Source organism: Lynx rufus, unplaced genomic scaffold (assembly GCF_022079265.1).
Source record: "Lynx rufus isolate CCGP_SWC_20201006 ecotype Redwood Valley unplaced genomic scaffold, mLynRuf1.p SCAF_20, whole genome shotgun sequence".
NCBI lineage: Eukaryota > Metazoa > Chordata > Mammalia > Carnivora > Felidae > Lynx > Lynx rufus.
Window position 1 is genome coordinate 18913298 of NW_025814835.1, and position 14151 is coordinate 18927448.

The 14151-nt window shown below is 39.5% G+C and overlaps 1 protein-coding gene across 1 annotated transcript in view; it reads right to left on the minus strand.

The window, feature by feature from the left end:
- Window positions 1-14151, minus strand: part of WDR7 (WD repeat domain 7) — a 357963-nt gene that overhangs the window by 64706 nt on the left and 279106 nt on the right. Inside the window, exon 26 of the mRNA XM_047086392.1 lies at window positions 7399-7498. Within this exon, the coding sequence (XP_046942348.1) occupies window positions 7399-7498 (100 nt within the window). The remainder of the gene's footprint in view (window positions 1-7398; window positions 7499-14151) is intronic.

Here is a 14151-nt window from a genome sequence, read left to right on the forward strand (position 1 = left end):
ATGGAGTATTACTCGGCAATCAAAAAGAATGAAATCTTGCCATTTGCAACTACGTGGATGGAACTGGAGGGTATTATGCTAAGTGAAATTAGTCAGAGAAAGACAAATATCATATGAGTTCACTCATATGAGGACTTATGAGACAAAACAGATGAATATAAGGGAAGGGAAACAAAAATAATATAAAAACGGGGAGGGGGACAAAGCATAAGAGACTCATAAATATGGAGAACAAACAGAAGGTTACTGGAGGAAGTGTGGGAGGGAGGATGGGCTAAACGGATAAGGGGCATTAAGGAATCTACTCCTGAAATCATTGTTGCACTATATACTAACTAATTTGGATGTAAATTAAAAAAAATTAAATAAAAAAAAGTAAAAAAAAAAAAGAAAAAAGAAAACAAAATACTTCTATCAGAGAGAGGAAAAAAAAAAAACTTACGGGAAGCTTCATGCTGGCAAAAAAAAGAAACCGAATCAGGCATTGGCTATAGCCTGCCAGATCCAGAGAGGAAGCAGAATAAAAAATTTTGCACCAACTTGAGACCTAATAAAAACTAGTTAAGATTCTAACGACAGTTTTCTTTTGAGTTATGAAAGCAGCCACCCACCTATGGATCATAAAAATGGCTTGTGGTTTACATAAAAAGGTTAAGTTTATAAAGGAACTAGACTGAATTTCAATAGATAAGTGACAAAGGGATAAGGAACACATCATATGCAAATGAGGGAGAATGAGAACACTCACAACCACTCCTGTTGAAACCGAGAGAAACTACAAAAAAATTATGCTAACAAGTGAGAAACTGAAAATAATAATAATCAAATGGCTGAATTACTGACTTCATCTTTTATGTCTTAAAAAGGATGAAGAAAACAGATGTGGAAAATTACATAGTAATAAAGTTCTTAAAAACAAATCCAGTGGTGATTAATAGAAGACTTTAAACATACGCAATCAGATGGGCCAAAAACTGAGCTATGCTGGCAGCTGAGAATAGTATATTTAAAAATTGGCCTAAAATTACTTTACTTGAAAGATTCTTATATAGCAGTAACACTAAAAGTAGTATTTGTAATGATTTTTAAAAAATCATTGAAAAAAAGTATATCAGTAGGACAACAGATTAATGGTATGGAAAATCAGGATAAACAGAAGGACAACTATTAAATGGATGAGGACAGATCAGTCAATGGTGAAATCTGCTAATTACTTGGCTTGATATTCCATTCACTCTACTTGCAAGATTAATCAAGTAGTCCTGGAAACAGCAGCAAAGAAAATCATAAGAAAGAAATTGTAATAGATTTACTTGGTATGAAGGTTAACGTACAACAGCAGGAGTGAACAGAATGAGGCTGACTGATTATTTAACTAATGACTAAATAATAATTATGATGGTAACAGTTTTTAAGCCCTTACTATTGGCTGACATTTGCTTTATATATATTCTTTTAATCTTTACAACACAATGTTATGAGAGTTATTATGTCCATTTTATAGGCAAAAAATAAAAACCCTAAAGCATAAAGAATTTAAGTACCTTGCTCAGGCCTCAAAGCTAATAAGGGCTGAGCAAGGATTCAAACCCAAGTCAGTCTGCCTCCAGAATCTGCTCTAATACTGCTATTAGACATAGATATATAACTTGCTAATTAATTTTAATATCAAATTTGGCAGGTCACAAATGCTATTAAAGAAATAATTATAATTTACCCAAACCAGAAATATGGTAGAAGTAAAGAATTTGAGAAGGCCATATAGATTTATGGGGGTGTAAGGAATTCAAAGGAAGGTCAAAGGAAAATAAATTTCGATAGAAACGTTAATGAAAACAGGGCCAATTTTCATTATGTTAATGTGGATTATCCTCAGCATTTTTGTTAACCAGCAGCACTTCACCTATAAATATACAGCAACTGTACACCTGTATATATTCAGTGAAATCAGACATTTCAATATAATCTAAAGAGAAGTGTAATGGGAAAGGGGCGTTTCTTGAAATCTTTACTGTGTTTGCAACAGATCATCCTACAGATATTTTTGAATGCTTTCCTACGTACCCTGGGAGAGGACCAAGACAGGGGACAGCACGGCACAGTGTTATTGAATAAAACGCAGCTCAGAGGAGGAGGGGATTATGTATGACAATCAAGGCCAGAATCTCAAAGACCTTGAAGCACACAGGTGAAGGGCCTAATTTAGGTTGTTAGCAGAAGAAAAGGTAGATTTCAGGTATATTGCTAAGAAAAGTTGACTGAGCTCAGTGACTGGGTATGAATGGGTGAAGGACAAGGAATAGGAATTGTGATATCATTATATAATTGGGCCCTTAACAGAAAAAGGCAGGTTAGGAAAGAAGCAGGTAGAATGTAGCCTTGGAGAGATTTTCTAAAACACTGAATCTGGGGGCGCCTGGGTGGCGCAGTCGGTTAAGCGTCCGACTTCAGCCAGGTCACGATCTCACGGTCCGTGAGTTCGAGCCCCGCGTCGGGCTCTGGGCTGATGGCTCAGAGCCTGGAGCCTGTTTCCGATTCTGTGTCTCCCTCTCTCTCTGCCCCTCCCCTGTTCATGCTCTGTCTCTCTCTGTCCCAAAAATAAATAAAACGTTGAAAAAAAAATTAAAAAAAAAATAAAACACTGAATCTGAAACAATGACAAGAAGCGAAATGGAAATGTCTAGCAGATAAAAGCCTTAGGGCTGGAGTTTAGGCTGAGCCCAGGCTGTAGACCTGATCTGTCTCACCTGCTAAGAGGAAGAGTCAATGATAATGTATGGATTCTTAGCCAAAGTCAGGAAAAAGAACAGGTGAGGGAAGAAACTCAGGCTCTGGGCAGTAGAGCAGTAAGAAGTAACATTAGGGGTTGGGGGCATCTGACTGGCTCAGTTGGTTACACGTCTGGCTCTTGGTTTTGGCTCAGATCATGATCTCATGGTTTGTGAGCTCAAGCTCCATGTTGGGCACGCTGACAGTTCAGTGCCTGCTTAGAACTCATTCTCCCTCCCTCTCTCTCTGCCCCACCTGTCTCAAAATAAATAAATATTTAAAAATTTATATATGTAAAAAATTAACATTAGGATACCTCAAGACATTAAGAAAACCAGCTAAGGCTACAATAAAATGAAAAATCAAGATAAGTGATAGAGCTGTGGAAGTCAAAAGACAGAATGTGAGAAGAGGGACCCCTTGGTCCTGGTGTGGACCAGAGAACCCCAGTGATGTCTGAGTATGTGGTTTCAGCGGCTCTGCAAAGGTGGAAGCTAGAAGGTGTGGGGCGAAGGAGGAGCTACAGGCCAGTCATTCAATATGTACACTAGTGAGACAAAGGACAGGAGCAAATGGTAGCTACAGAAAGGATTACAAAATGCATTTTTTAAAAGGAGTCGGTAAAGGCGGATTCACCAAGACACATACAGGTACTTTTCATGACTCATAACAAAGAGGTTCTCTGGGCTATTTCTGAAAAAATATCCTATCCGATATCCCTTAGAAACAACAAGTAGAGGAAGGAGGGAGGGAGGGTTTCTGACATACCAGGATATAATTATGCCTAAGATTACAAATACATTTTTAATATAATTAAGGATACTTTATTTTTATTTACCACGTCATACAATGTTTCTTACTATATTTTTTACTCCTAAGACTCACGGTGTTTTATTTGATCAACATGTATTTTATTATGCATCCACTATGTTCTTTTCAAAAAAATTTTTTTAATGTTTATTTTTGAGAGAGAGAGAGAGAGAGACAGAGTACAAGCGGGGGAAGGGCAGAGAGAGAGACGGAGACACAGAATCCGAAACAGGTTCCGGGCTCCACACCATCAGCACAGAGCCCGACGCGGGGCTCGAACTCGTGAACCGTGAGATCATGACCTGAGCTGAAGTTGGCCGCTTAACCAACTGAGTCACCCAGGCACCCCCATCCACTGTGTTCTAGACACTAAAAAATGAGCTTCAAAAATGAGGTGGTTTTTTTTTTTTCCAAAAATGAGTTCTTGAAGGAACTTAAACTTTTCCATAATAAAATTCTTATAAGATTTAGATGATTTCTGCCATACTTTCTGCCACAGGTCACTGCCTTTTTTCTAACACTATGGCCAAAGAAAGTAAGTATCTGGATTTACCCGAGTGGATCAGATATGTCCAAGTGACACCGTGAGAACTTCCTGAGGGAAACTAGCTAACAGGTACCTCGGAGAAACTGGCACAGAGCCAGCAGTTATTTATCACAAAGGATGTGTCTCAAAAAGATTGGCGAGTCAGTGAGACATAATATCAAGTCTGCCAAACCAAAGGCAGATATTGCCAGAGGGAGGATTTTCATCGCTGATTTAACCACACACAAACCTGTAGCTCTAAGCATCCACGGAACTTCGTTAGCCTGCTTATCGAGAACGCTGCCTACCAACAAAATTTAAGTACTTCCTAGGGAGGTACGTTTCTTTTTCTTTAATTAAGCAAAAGTCGAGTCAGGTATATTCCTAACTTGCTAGCGCTTGTCAGGTAAAAACGTAGTCAGCACCACAGCAGGATTTTTAACATCAAAGTTCTGATTTCCATCGTCAGCCGAGAGTCGGCCTAACACCACCGGCAAGCGCTGCCTTTAGGAAGGAAATCCACGCATGGCCTCTGGCGCTCTGCTTCCCTGGTCCACCAGCGAGGAGTGTGAACAGCCCCAGAGTCCACAAACACCCTGATGTTTCAAGTGACCTTGCCTGTTGTCTAAAGTTAATGCAACTTAACTGCAACGGGATGGGTTTCCAAGTTTCTGTGAATATTATGACAACAACCAGCACTTACTAAACTAACGGCCTGGCGGGCACCGTGCTAACAATTTCACATCAATTACACGATTTACTTCTCACAGTAACAGGCACTATTTCTATCACGGCTGGCGGCGGGGAAACTTCAGCTCGGAGAGGTTTAAGAAACTTCCCTGAGGTTATGAGACGCGTAAGTGGTGATGGGCTTCAAGCCACACGGTTTCTAATTATTCTTCTCTGATGTATTACAGTATAGTGTTTCCACTGACTTGGCAGTTACATGACTTAACCCTCCCTCCTCAGTTAGCCAAGGCGCAGGTCAGCAAGCTTTTTCTGTAAAGGGCCAGCTAGTAAATATTTTCGGCTTTGCGGACTACACAGTATATGGTCTTCAGTGGCTACAACAACTCAGTTCCGCTCTTGCAGTGCGACAGCAACACAGACAACGAGCAAGTCGTCCAAGTAACCAGTGTGGTTGTGTCCCAGTAGAACATTTACTGAAACGGGGCAGGCAGATCTGGGCAAGAGTTACACTGAAGTCAAATTCATGCTCCAGACAGATATGCATATTTATTCTGTGGCTTTGTATAATCTTCCATTATGTTTGGGGAGAACAAGTCGAGAGAAAATGGACTTAAAAAAACAAAAACAAACACAAAATAGCAGCAGCCAATGCCAAAAGGTAAGGGACAGAGACTTAGTGTTTCTGTTCTATCCTTTACCAAGCAACGGAGTGACAATGACAGGGACCCTACACGTTCCTCCTCCACTCCCTCACAGGCATGGGTCCTCTGCTTCCACTGGGCCCATGGATGTCCCCTCAGAGTCTGGCACCCCGCCCAGGTCACAGCACATCTTCCCATCAGCTGTGACTCTCCCTGTATAGTGGTTATATAAGCCTTACCGTCCTGCAAAATCAGAACCCTACCCTTAGAGTCTAGTGAACTTTCTAGTTATCCTCTCTACATGTTTTATGTCATATCTCTGTGTCTTCACTCATGCTAGGGAAACCGTCCCCCTCTCTGTGTTACCTGATGCGGAGAGCTAATTCGAGAAATACGTTACCGCGTATTCCCAGTTCAAAACTCCTAGTCCTTGGATTCACTCCTAAGAAGACATCATTTCTGAACATGACAAGTATACTTGTGTATTCTGTTTCAACTGTTGACTCACTGATTTCAAATACTACAACACTGACACCATGAAAGAGTTATGAGAATCCCCGAAGTGTCATTGTCACTGGATATAACTGGTCACTGGCTAAAGCAGTGAAGACCGAGTTTAGAGATTTAGCTTCATTTTCATGTTCTGAGTGATTAGAAGAAAGGGTAACCTTTATTTCCATACAGAGTTGGGAGGTAACCGTTATTCAATCATACAACACTAATGATCATTTGGGGTATCAAGAAGCTAAGTAGGAAAAACATCACGGGGGCACTAAAATGTCTAAATGTACTAAATATACTGCTTGGTATTCTGTCTCTCTCTCCGCCTCTCCCTCACTTGCTCGCTATATCTTTCTCAATATAAATAAAAATTTTAAAAAACTTAAAAAAAAAAGTGTTCAACATTCCAGTCGTCTCCCCTAAACTTGTCTGACCCTGAAACTCTCCCCCCCCCCCAACATCTGTTACCATTTCTTAGAACCACGGTTTCATGAAAAGCAACCAGGGAAGCTTTTGGAGAATAAATTAAATGCTGATTAAATTTAAGAGGCAGTTTAAAATTTTAGCTATAGCCTTATGAATTTCTTCATAATACAGTTGAAATTCCTAATACAGTTGAATATAATTCCTAATATGGTGGAATAGATCAGCACTGATAAATGCTACAATGAAACATAGGAAGTTATGACTTGGAACTATTTATCAATGAGCACTATAAATTTACCATAATCACCGGGGAGCTTAGCCTTGGTTTTGCCATTTGCTAATAGTATGATCTCTGGGATAAACAGATTTAAAGTCTCAGAGTTTTGATTCACCTCTATCTAGAGCAGGGCCAGATGTGCCCTGTCTAACCAACTGGCACATTTTGAGAATCCAGTGATCGAGATGAAAAACGAAATCATGAACGATTCTTCATCAGCAATAAAGTGTTATAAAAGTATACAAGGAGTTATAAAAGTATAAAAAATAACATATTATCTCATCAGTCTCACTTTTATAGAGCCACACTCAATGCTGTTGTAGTTTTCTTCTTCTCTTAAACTCTGGCTGGAATGTTGTCTTATAATTGCCAAATATCTGGTTTCACTTGGGAAATTAATTTTTGGTTAGTTATTAATCAAAATAATGTATCATCCAGAGTTTCTCAGACAACACATGGCAAAAATAGGAGAATCAGAAAACTCTGTTTGAAAGAAAAGATTTACCGCCAAAGAGCTGGTGAGCAGGACCACCTTTCTCTGGGCTCTGTTAGGAACCCATCTGTGGCCGCCCTTCGTCGCCAGTGAATAAAGACAGTAGGGCTCTATATTCTCTGAGTCCTTCATTAAACTATTGATCCCTTTGGCATTATCCATAATGTTCCAGCAGCTCAGCATGTCAACTGGTGAAGCGCTAGTCTCCCACTCCTTTCAATAACTTCCACACTTTATGGAGAGGAAGTCGCAATGATTTATTTACCTGACATTTTCCAGTCCGGATGTCGTACAGGGCCACTGAACCGTGGCGAGCTCCAACGGCTATTCTGTGATTCCGCTCATAATAGCTGACCATGTAGAACCTGGATTGAACATTTTAACAACAACACAAACAAAAACAAACAAACAAAAAAAACAGGTGAGATAACCTGGAGGTGGAAGTGGGCTCTGACATATATTTTTAAATCACCAGATAATTAATACACAGATTTTTCAAAACTGTTGCACTTTAGTGGCTCTTAAAATCAACTGAAAGAAAAATGATGTGGAATACCACTTAGTCCCGTTAATAATTACTGGCAGGAAAAGACAACTTCATCATTACAAACACCCTTGAATTTTCAAACGATAAACAGGGTCAAATACAAACGAGATTTAATATGGAAACTCAGTTCTGTTGGAGTAACTATTATGCAAATACTTCTATTCGAACAGAAACGGAAAAGATGAAAAGGCGTGCATATTCAATCTGATTACGTTCTCACATTTTATTAGAGTATTAAGCAGTGAAATATTCTTTCTAGCAGAACAATCATAAAAAGCTACATAAATGTTATGCTTAAGTTGATATCAATAATTTAGAATGAAATTAGTAAGTCAGCCACAAGAAAAAGTTATCTGGCAAGTTCCATAGATCTTCCACATTTGCCAGTTTATCTAAATGAGAGCTACGAGTACAGTAGTGTAAGTAAGCATATTTGGTACTTATTTGGCATTACATGAAAAGTAAGCTTAGGGAGGATGAGTTGAAGGTTATAAGAGGCTGATTTACTTTTATTTCTTTTTTGCTAAATTAATTTTCTCAACTGAATTAGGTATCTGAACTCCAGATCTATGCTTTGCCATAATGATTTCATGACCATATGGCTGGAGCCTGGGAAGATACGAATAAAAATTATTACAAGTATAAATAAGGTATGATTTTATAGCCCCAAAGAGTTTTCAATATACTCAGTATGAGTTGCCCAGATGAACAAGTGGCTTACCCTAAATATTTATGATATTACACAATTCTACCACACAACTGTTGCCTTTTTTCTCTTTGATGTCATACTACCAAGCTAACTTTTCCATTATTATCTTTTTAAAGATGGGACGGGGAGGTAAAACATGACAGCAAGGAAATTACTGCTCTAATGCTTTCTTGAAACTGAGTAAAATACTACCTGGCCATGCAACTACATTTCTGAGAGGCTGAGAGAGAGAAAGAGGTTTGAATGTGAGGATTTTGAAACCAGAGATATTCTGATAAAGCTGTTTGGGCATTCATTATGACATCCATCCACATTTCATAAATCTAGGAAACAAGATATTAAGTTTTAAAACTTTTTGTTTGGTACTTATTAGCAAGTAGTGGATTCAATAATACTTTCGTCCTATCCCTAAGCCTTACCCAGTGACACGACTTCTTTCCTTTCAGTGCAAAATTAATGTTTTATCTTTTTAGTCACACAAAAGACACTATACTGGGATGGCCTGCTGGTTTTGCTGGGCTCAGGTATGGGATGTCCTCTCTGTATACTGGCTTGAGAGAAGAAAGGGTACTGAAGGCTTCTGACACATATGAAGCTTCCCCACTATTAACTGATTAGTAAAAGGTTAGTTTCTCAAAGTTTTTCCTGTCTAAAGCATCATGTCACTCTACTTTATCAGAGAAGGTAGGAATCAGCATTCAAAATCCAATTTCTTAGAACTGAAAATAAAAATCTGAAGAGTTTAAAAACACTACTTTATTATTCAATAATTACAGTGGTTTAAGTACCGGGCATCACCGTGTGTCTACACCTACATCTACACACTTAAGCACACACAATCTATTCCTTATTAGAGTAACATGGAACATAATATCTAACAAACGGCTTAAATATTCTGTGCCGGCTAATAGCCATAGGAAAATAAAATTTCCAGAAGTATTTTCAAAATCTATGATTAAACTTTGCACAGATGTAGTGGTAATATTGCCTAAATCTTTCTGCAGAACAGGACTATAATTATCTCTCAAAATTCTCCTCCTCAAAACAACCCTGTGGTAAAATACATTAGTGTGGACAAAATTTACTTAAACTAGAATCTTAAAAGTTTTTGTTACATTGGTCATCTTCTGTGCTCTGGATATCAACTTCATGTTTCTGTATCATCTATAAACACCACAATTTACGGAAGAAAAAAAAGGTCAAAATCTATTCCTGGTATGAAAGCTTTAGTTTGCCTGGAAAGGGCTATATGTTACAGGTCTGCATTTTCATTCTCTACAATTTACTGCTAGAGTAATACTTCTAAATGATATAACAGTTCTAGACAGTGAAGGTCTAATGGCACGTTTTTATCTCTGGATTTCTTGTTAAACTTTACACAGCGTCTCTTTTAAAAGAAGAAATACATGCAGTCACTTCATAAGTGTCTACTCTAGGGACTGGCTGCTGCAGTAGGCCTATCTCTGCCGAGGGTTTCCAGAATCCACCATACCCCTAGACTACTACTCTCCTGGAACCAGTTTTCTATTGAGGGCCTGTCAAGATCAAGGATAGTGAGATAGGCCTTATTTACCGCTACCCACAAAGATATCAATGGATTGAAGAGGAGGATCCACTACAGTTTTTAAAATTATCCCAGCCGTGACCTGATCCTATGTGACAGTCTTAAATTCCTCCAAAATTTGGAAGGGGGGTGTTCTTAGAATAAGGACTCGTGTGTGTGGAGTCTTGTGAAATGGGATCTCAGTCTCCAGTTCCCTGCACTGATACCATGTCACTTGGGCAGCTTTCTTGGGTCACAACCTGGCGAGAGTCCCTTCATTATATTCAAATTAAAACAATGATCTCTGTTGCTTGGCCCATCACAAAGAAACTCGGCTAAGTTAGAGAATCCATTACCACCCAAGCATGTGAAAAAAGAATAAACTGGAATTCGGTAATGTTACAAAATGTATTTCTTGCTGGGGTTGGGTTGGTTACCGTCCCAGAAGTTTAGTTCCTGATACCCACACTTTGATCAGCGCCCACATGCGGCCGGGGACATCCTCTTCAACCATAAATCAAGTCACATGTCTTATGTTCACAACCATCCCTCAAGACTCTACGTGATGTGGTCCCACCTCTCAGACGTCACCTGCTCTCCCCTTGCTCACTCTGCTCTAACTATACTGATCTCCTTGTACTTTCTCGAATACGCCAAGAGTGTTTCCACTTTGGAGCTTGAACACTTGCTGCTCCCTCTGCTTGAAAATCTCATCTGCCTGATGTCCCCGTGGCTCAGATCATACAGTCACTTTGTTTATGTCTCTGTTCCAAGATGATCTTGACAAAGGAGAGCTTCATGGGGCATTCGACAAGATTGTCGAAGACAGCAGCCTTTCCTCCATTACTGTGTAGTCCAACATCCTATTTTTTCTTTATCTTTGGTTGAATGTATGAATACATAAATGTGGTCCAAACAAACAGTAAAAAGTCATGCAGTAAGAAGTTCAAACACTATGCCTATCCTTTGGGGACTAGTGTATAAACTGTGCTAAACATACTGGTTTTTAAGACCAGTATTTTATAGGGTCTAAAATAATGAGGTAAAGGGGCGCCTGGGTGGCTCAGTCGGTTAAGCGTCTGACTTCGGCTCAGGTCACGATCTCGCGGTCTGCGAGTTCAAGCCCCGCGTCAGGCTCTGGGCTGATGGCTCGGAGCCTGGAGCCTGCTTCCGATTCTGTGTCTCCCTCTCTCTGCCCCTCCCCCATTCATGCTCTGTCTCCCTCTGTCTCAAAAATAAACAAAAGTTAAAAAAACAATTTAAAAAAAATAAATAAAATAATGAGGTAAAGAAACAAAAGAAATAAAAACTGTCCAAAAAAGTTAGGCAGAAGTCAAGAAACAGAGAACAGCCCCATGATCACTCTAAAAATCTAATTTTTTTTTTTTTTTTTTTTTTTGGGACAGAGAGAGACAGAGCATGAACGGGGGAGGGGCAGAGAGAGGGAGACACAGAATCGGAAACAGGCTCCAGGCTCCGAGCCATCAGCCCAGAGCCCGACGCGGGGCTCGAACTCACGGACCGCGAGATCGTGACCTGGCTGAAGTCGGACGCTTAACCGACTGCGCCACCCAGGCGCCCCTAAAAATCTATTTTTAATTGAGACAAACAACTGTAGATTTACATGGAATTATCTGAAAAGGCCCCCGTAACCTGGATATATCAGCATGAGACCAACAGCTGCATAGTGGAAACTATTTAATTCTACCTTAGGGAACTAGAAAAGACTACCTAGGCTGAAACTCAAGAAGGCAAATATAGTCTAAGTAACGATGTATACACGAAAGTATGTATTTTTGGTATAAATGTTGTTATGGAAATAAAGATTATGCTAAGAATCTGCCACACAAAAATGTCAATGAACATGGTACTGTCACACACACAAAACAGAATTAACAGAAATAACTTATCAGTCATTAGTAAACACTGCAATAGGTTATCTTATTTCTCCAAAGCCCTATCTATGACTTCGACTCTTCAGGACTAAGTCACAATGGGGTGACATCCACTCCACAATGGAGCGGTTTATAGTGTGAAACACACATGTGAATTGAGTGCAGGATCCTGGAGCAAATCACTTTGCTTGTGAGCGTGCCAAGCACCCAGTGCCTGAGTCTTGAAAGAGCTTCGGTAATCTCTATTTATAGTCTCCTTTGAATTGGTGATCTTTTTGTCTTTATTAAAAGTGGCCTTCAAATAAGAGAAAACTGATGTGAAATTTAAAAGTCAATTTGGGGGGCGCCTGGGTGGCGCAGTCGGTTAAGCGTCCGACTTCAGCCAGGTCACGATCTCACGGTCCGTGAGTTCGAGCCCCGCGTCAGGCTCTGGGCTGATGGCTCGGAGCCTGGAGCCTGTTTCCCATTCTGTGTCTCCCTCTCTCTCTGCCCCTCCCCCGTTCATGCTCTGTCTCTCTCTGTCCCAAAAATAAAATAAACGTTGAAAAAAAAAAATTAAAAAAAAAAATAAATTTGGAAACACACAGGAAAAGGAAACAGCAACTCTTAGCAAAAATATGATTTGGGAGGAAAACAGAAACCGGTAGAGTCTCTTTCTTCACTATGACTCTGGTAACCTGCAATAGTCTCAGGTTGTTACTACTTTCGTATCTTTGAGCGTTAAAAAATAAGAAACACTTCAAAAATCCAAGATTAATCCCCAACTTAACATGAAACCATCTAAATGCTAAGGGTGTGCAGAACAGAATGTATGGAATGAATACGATTATTTACAATTTATAACTATTTACAATTATATCTGGCACTGCCCCAAATACTTGACACATGTATTTTTATAAGTAAATGAGGAATTAGGACTATTGAGTGGCTTTTAGAAATTCTTGATGTTGATTTAAAACTGTTCACAAACTTTTGACTCTTCTTGTTAAAAAGGTATTAAGGTAATAGGTACTTGTAAAAAAACTCAGGGGTGCCTGGGTGGCTCAGTCAGTTAAACATCCGATTTCGGCTCAGGTCATGATCTCACGACTTGTGAGTTCGAGCCCCGCGTCGGGCTCTGTGCTGAGAGCTCAGAGCCTGGAGCCTGCTTCAGATTCTGTGTTTCCCTCTCTCTCTGCCCCTCCCCCACTTGCACACTGTCTCTCTCTTAAAAGTAAATAGACATTTAAAAAATAATAAAAAAATAAATAAAATAAAAAACTCAAACACCGCCATTATGTATATAATAAAAAGTCAGTCCTCACTCTCATGGTAACCCCTCTCCTCGCCAACGGTCGACTACTATTAACGATTTGGTGGATCTTCTAAGAGTTTTTTCTAGTTTTGGTTACAGAAATGATATCGTATTACCCATCCTATTCTGCAACTTTCTTTTCTTCTCTCAACACTTCATGGAACCACCCCCCTCCTATGTCAGTATACGGGCTCCCACGTCATTCTTTCTCATTCCTGCATTGTACTCCTCTATACATATATTCCATTATTTAACTATTCCCTTTCTGACAGTTAAGTTGTACTGTATGTGGATCCTTGTATATATAAGTGAATGTTTTTGTAGGACAGAATCCTCAAAGCAAGACTCTGGATTAAAGCATACACACATTTTACATTTGATAGGCAATGTCAATTTACCTTCAATTCCCTCTAAAAGTAAGAGAGTACCCCCACTTGGTATTACCAAATTTTCTTTTTTACCAACACAAGGAAAAAAATGGTATCACATTTTTGTTTTAATTTGCATGAAATAACTTTTTAGAGATTCATTTAGTTACACTCTGCTGGATTTGCATGGAGGTTTCTTTATTAATGTAAACAAAAATTATTTAAAAGCTAATCAACAACGTGTATCCCTATACATAGTAGATGAGGAGTGAATTCTTCAATATCCATGAAGTGTTCCCGATAACCCACGAAGAAGATTGGAGCCCTAAGGGTGTCTGGGTGGCCCAGTTGGTTAAGGGTCCGACTCTTGATTTACGCTCAGGTCACGATCTGACAGCCTGTGGGATCCAGCCTCGCATTGGGCTCTGCACTGACAGCACAGAGCCTGCTTGGGACTCTCTCTCTCTTTCTTTCTCTGCCCCTCCCACACTCGTGTGCTCTCTTTCTGTCTCTCTCAAAATAAATACGTAAACTTAAAAAATAAAATTGAAAAAGAAGAAGATTGGAGCCCTAAACACAGGCAAAGCTCTTCTTCGGGAAAGAACAGGTAAGGTAAGCCTTCTTGGTGAAGCAATCAATGCACAGACACTACCCACAGACAT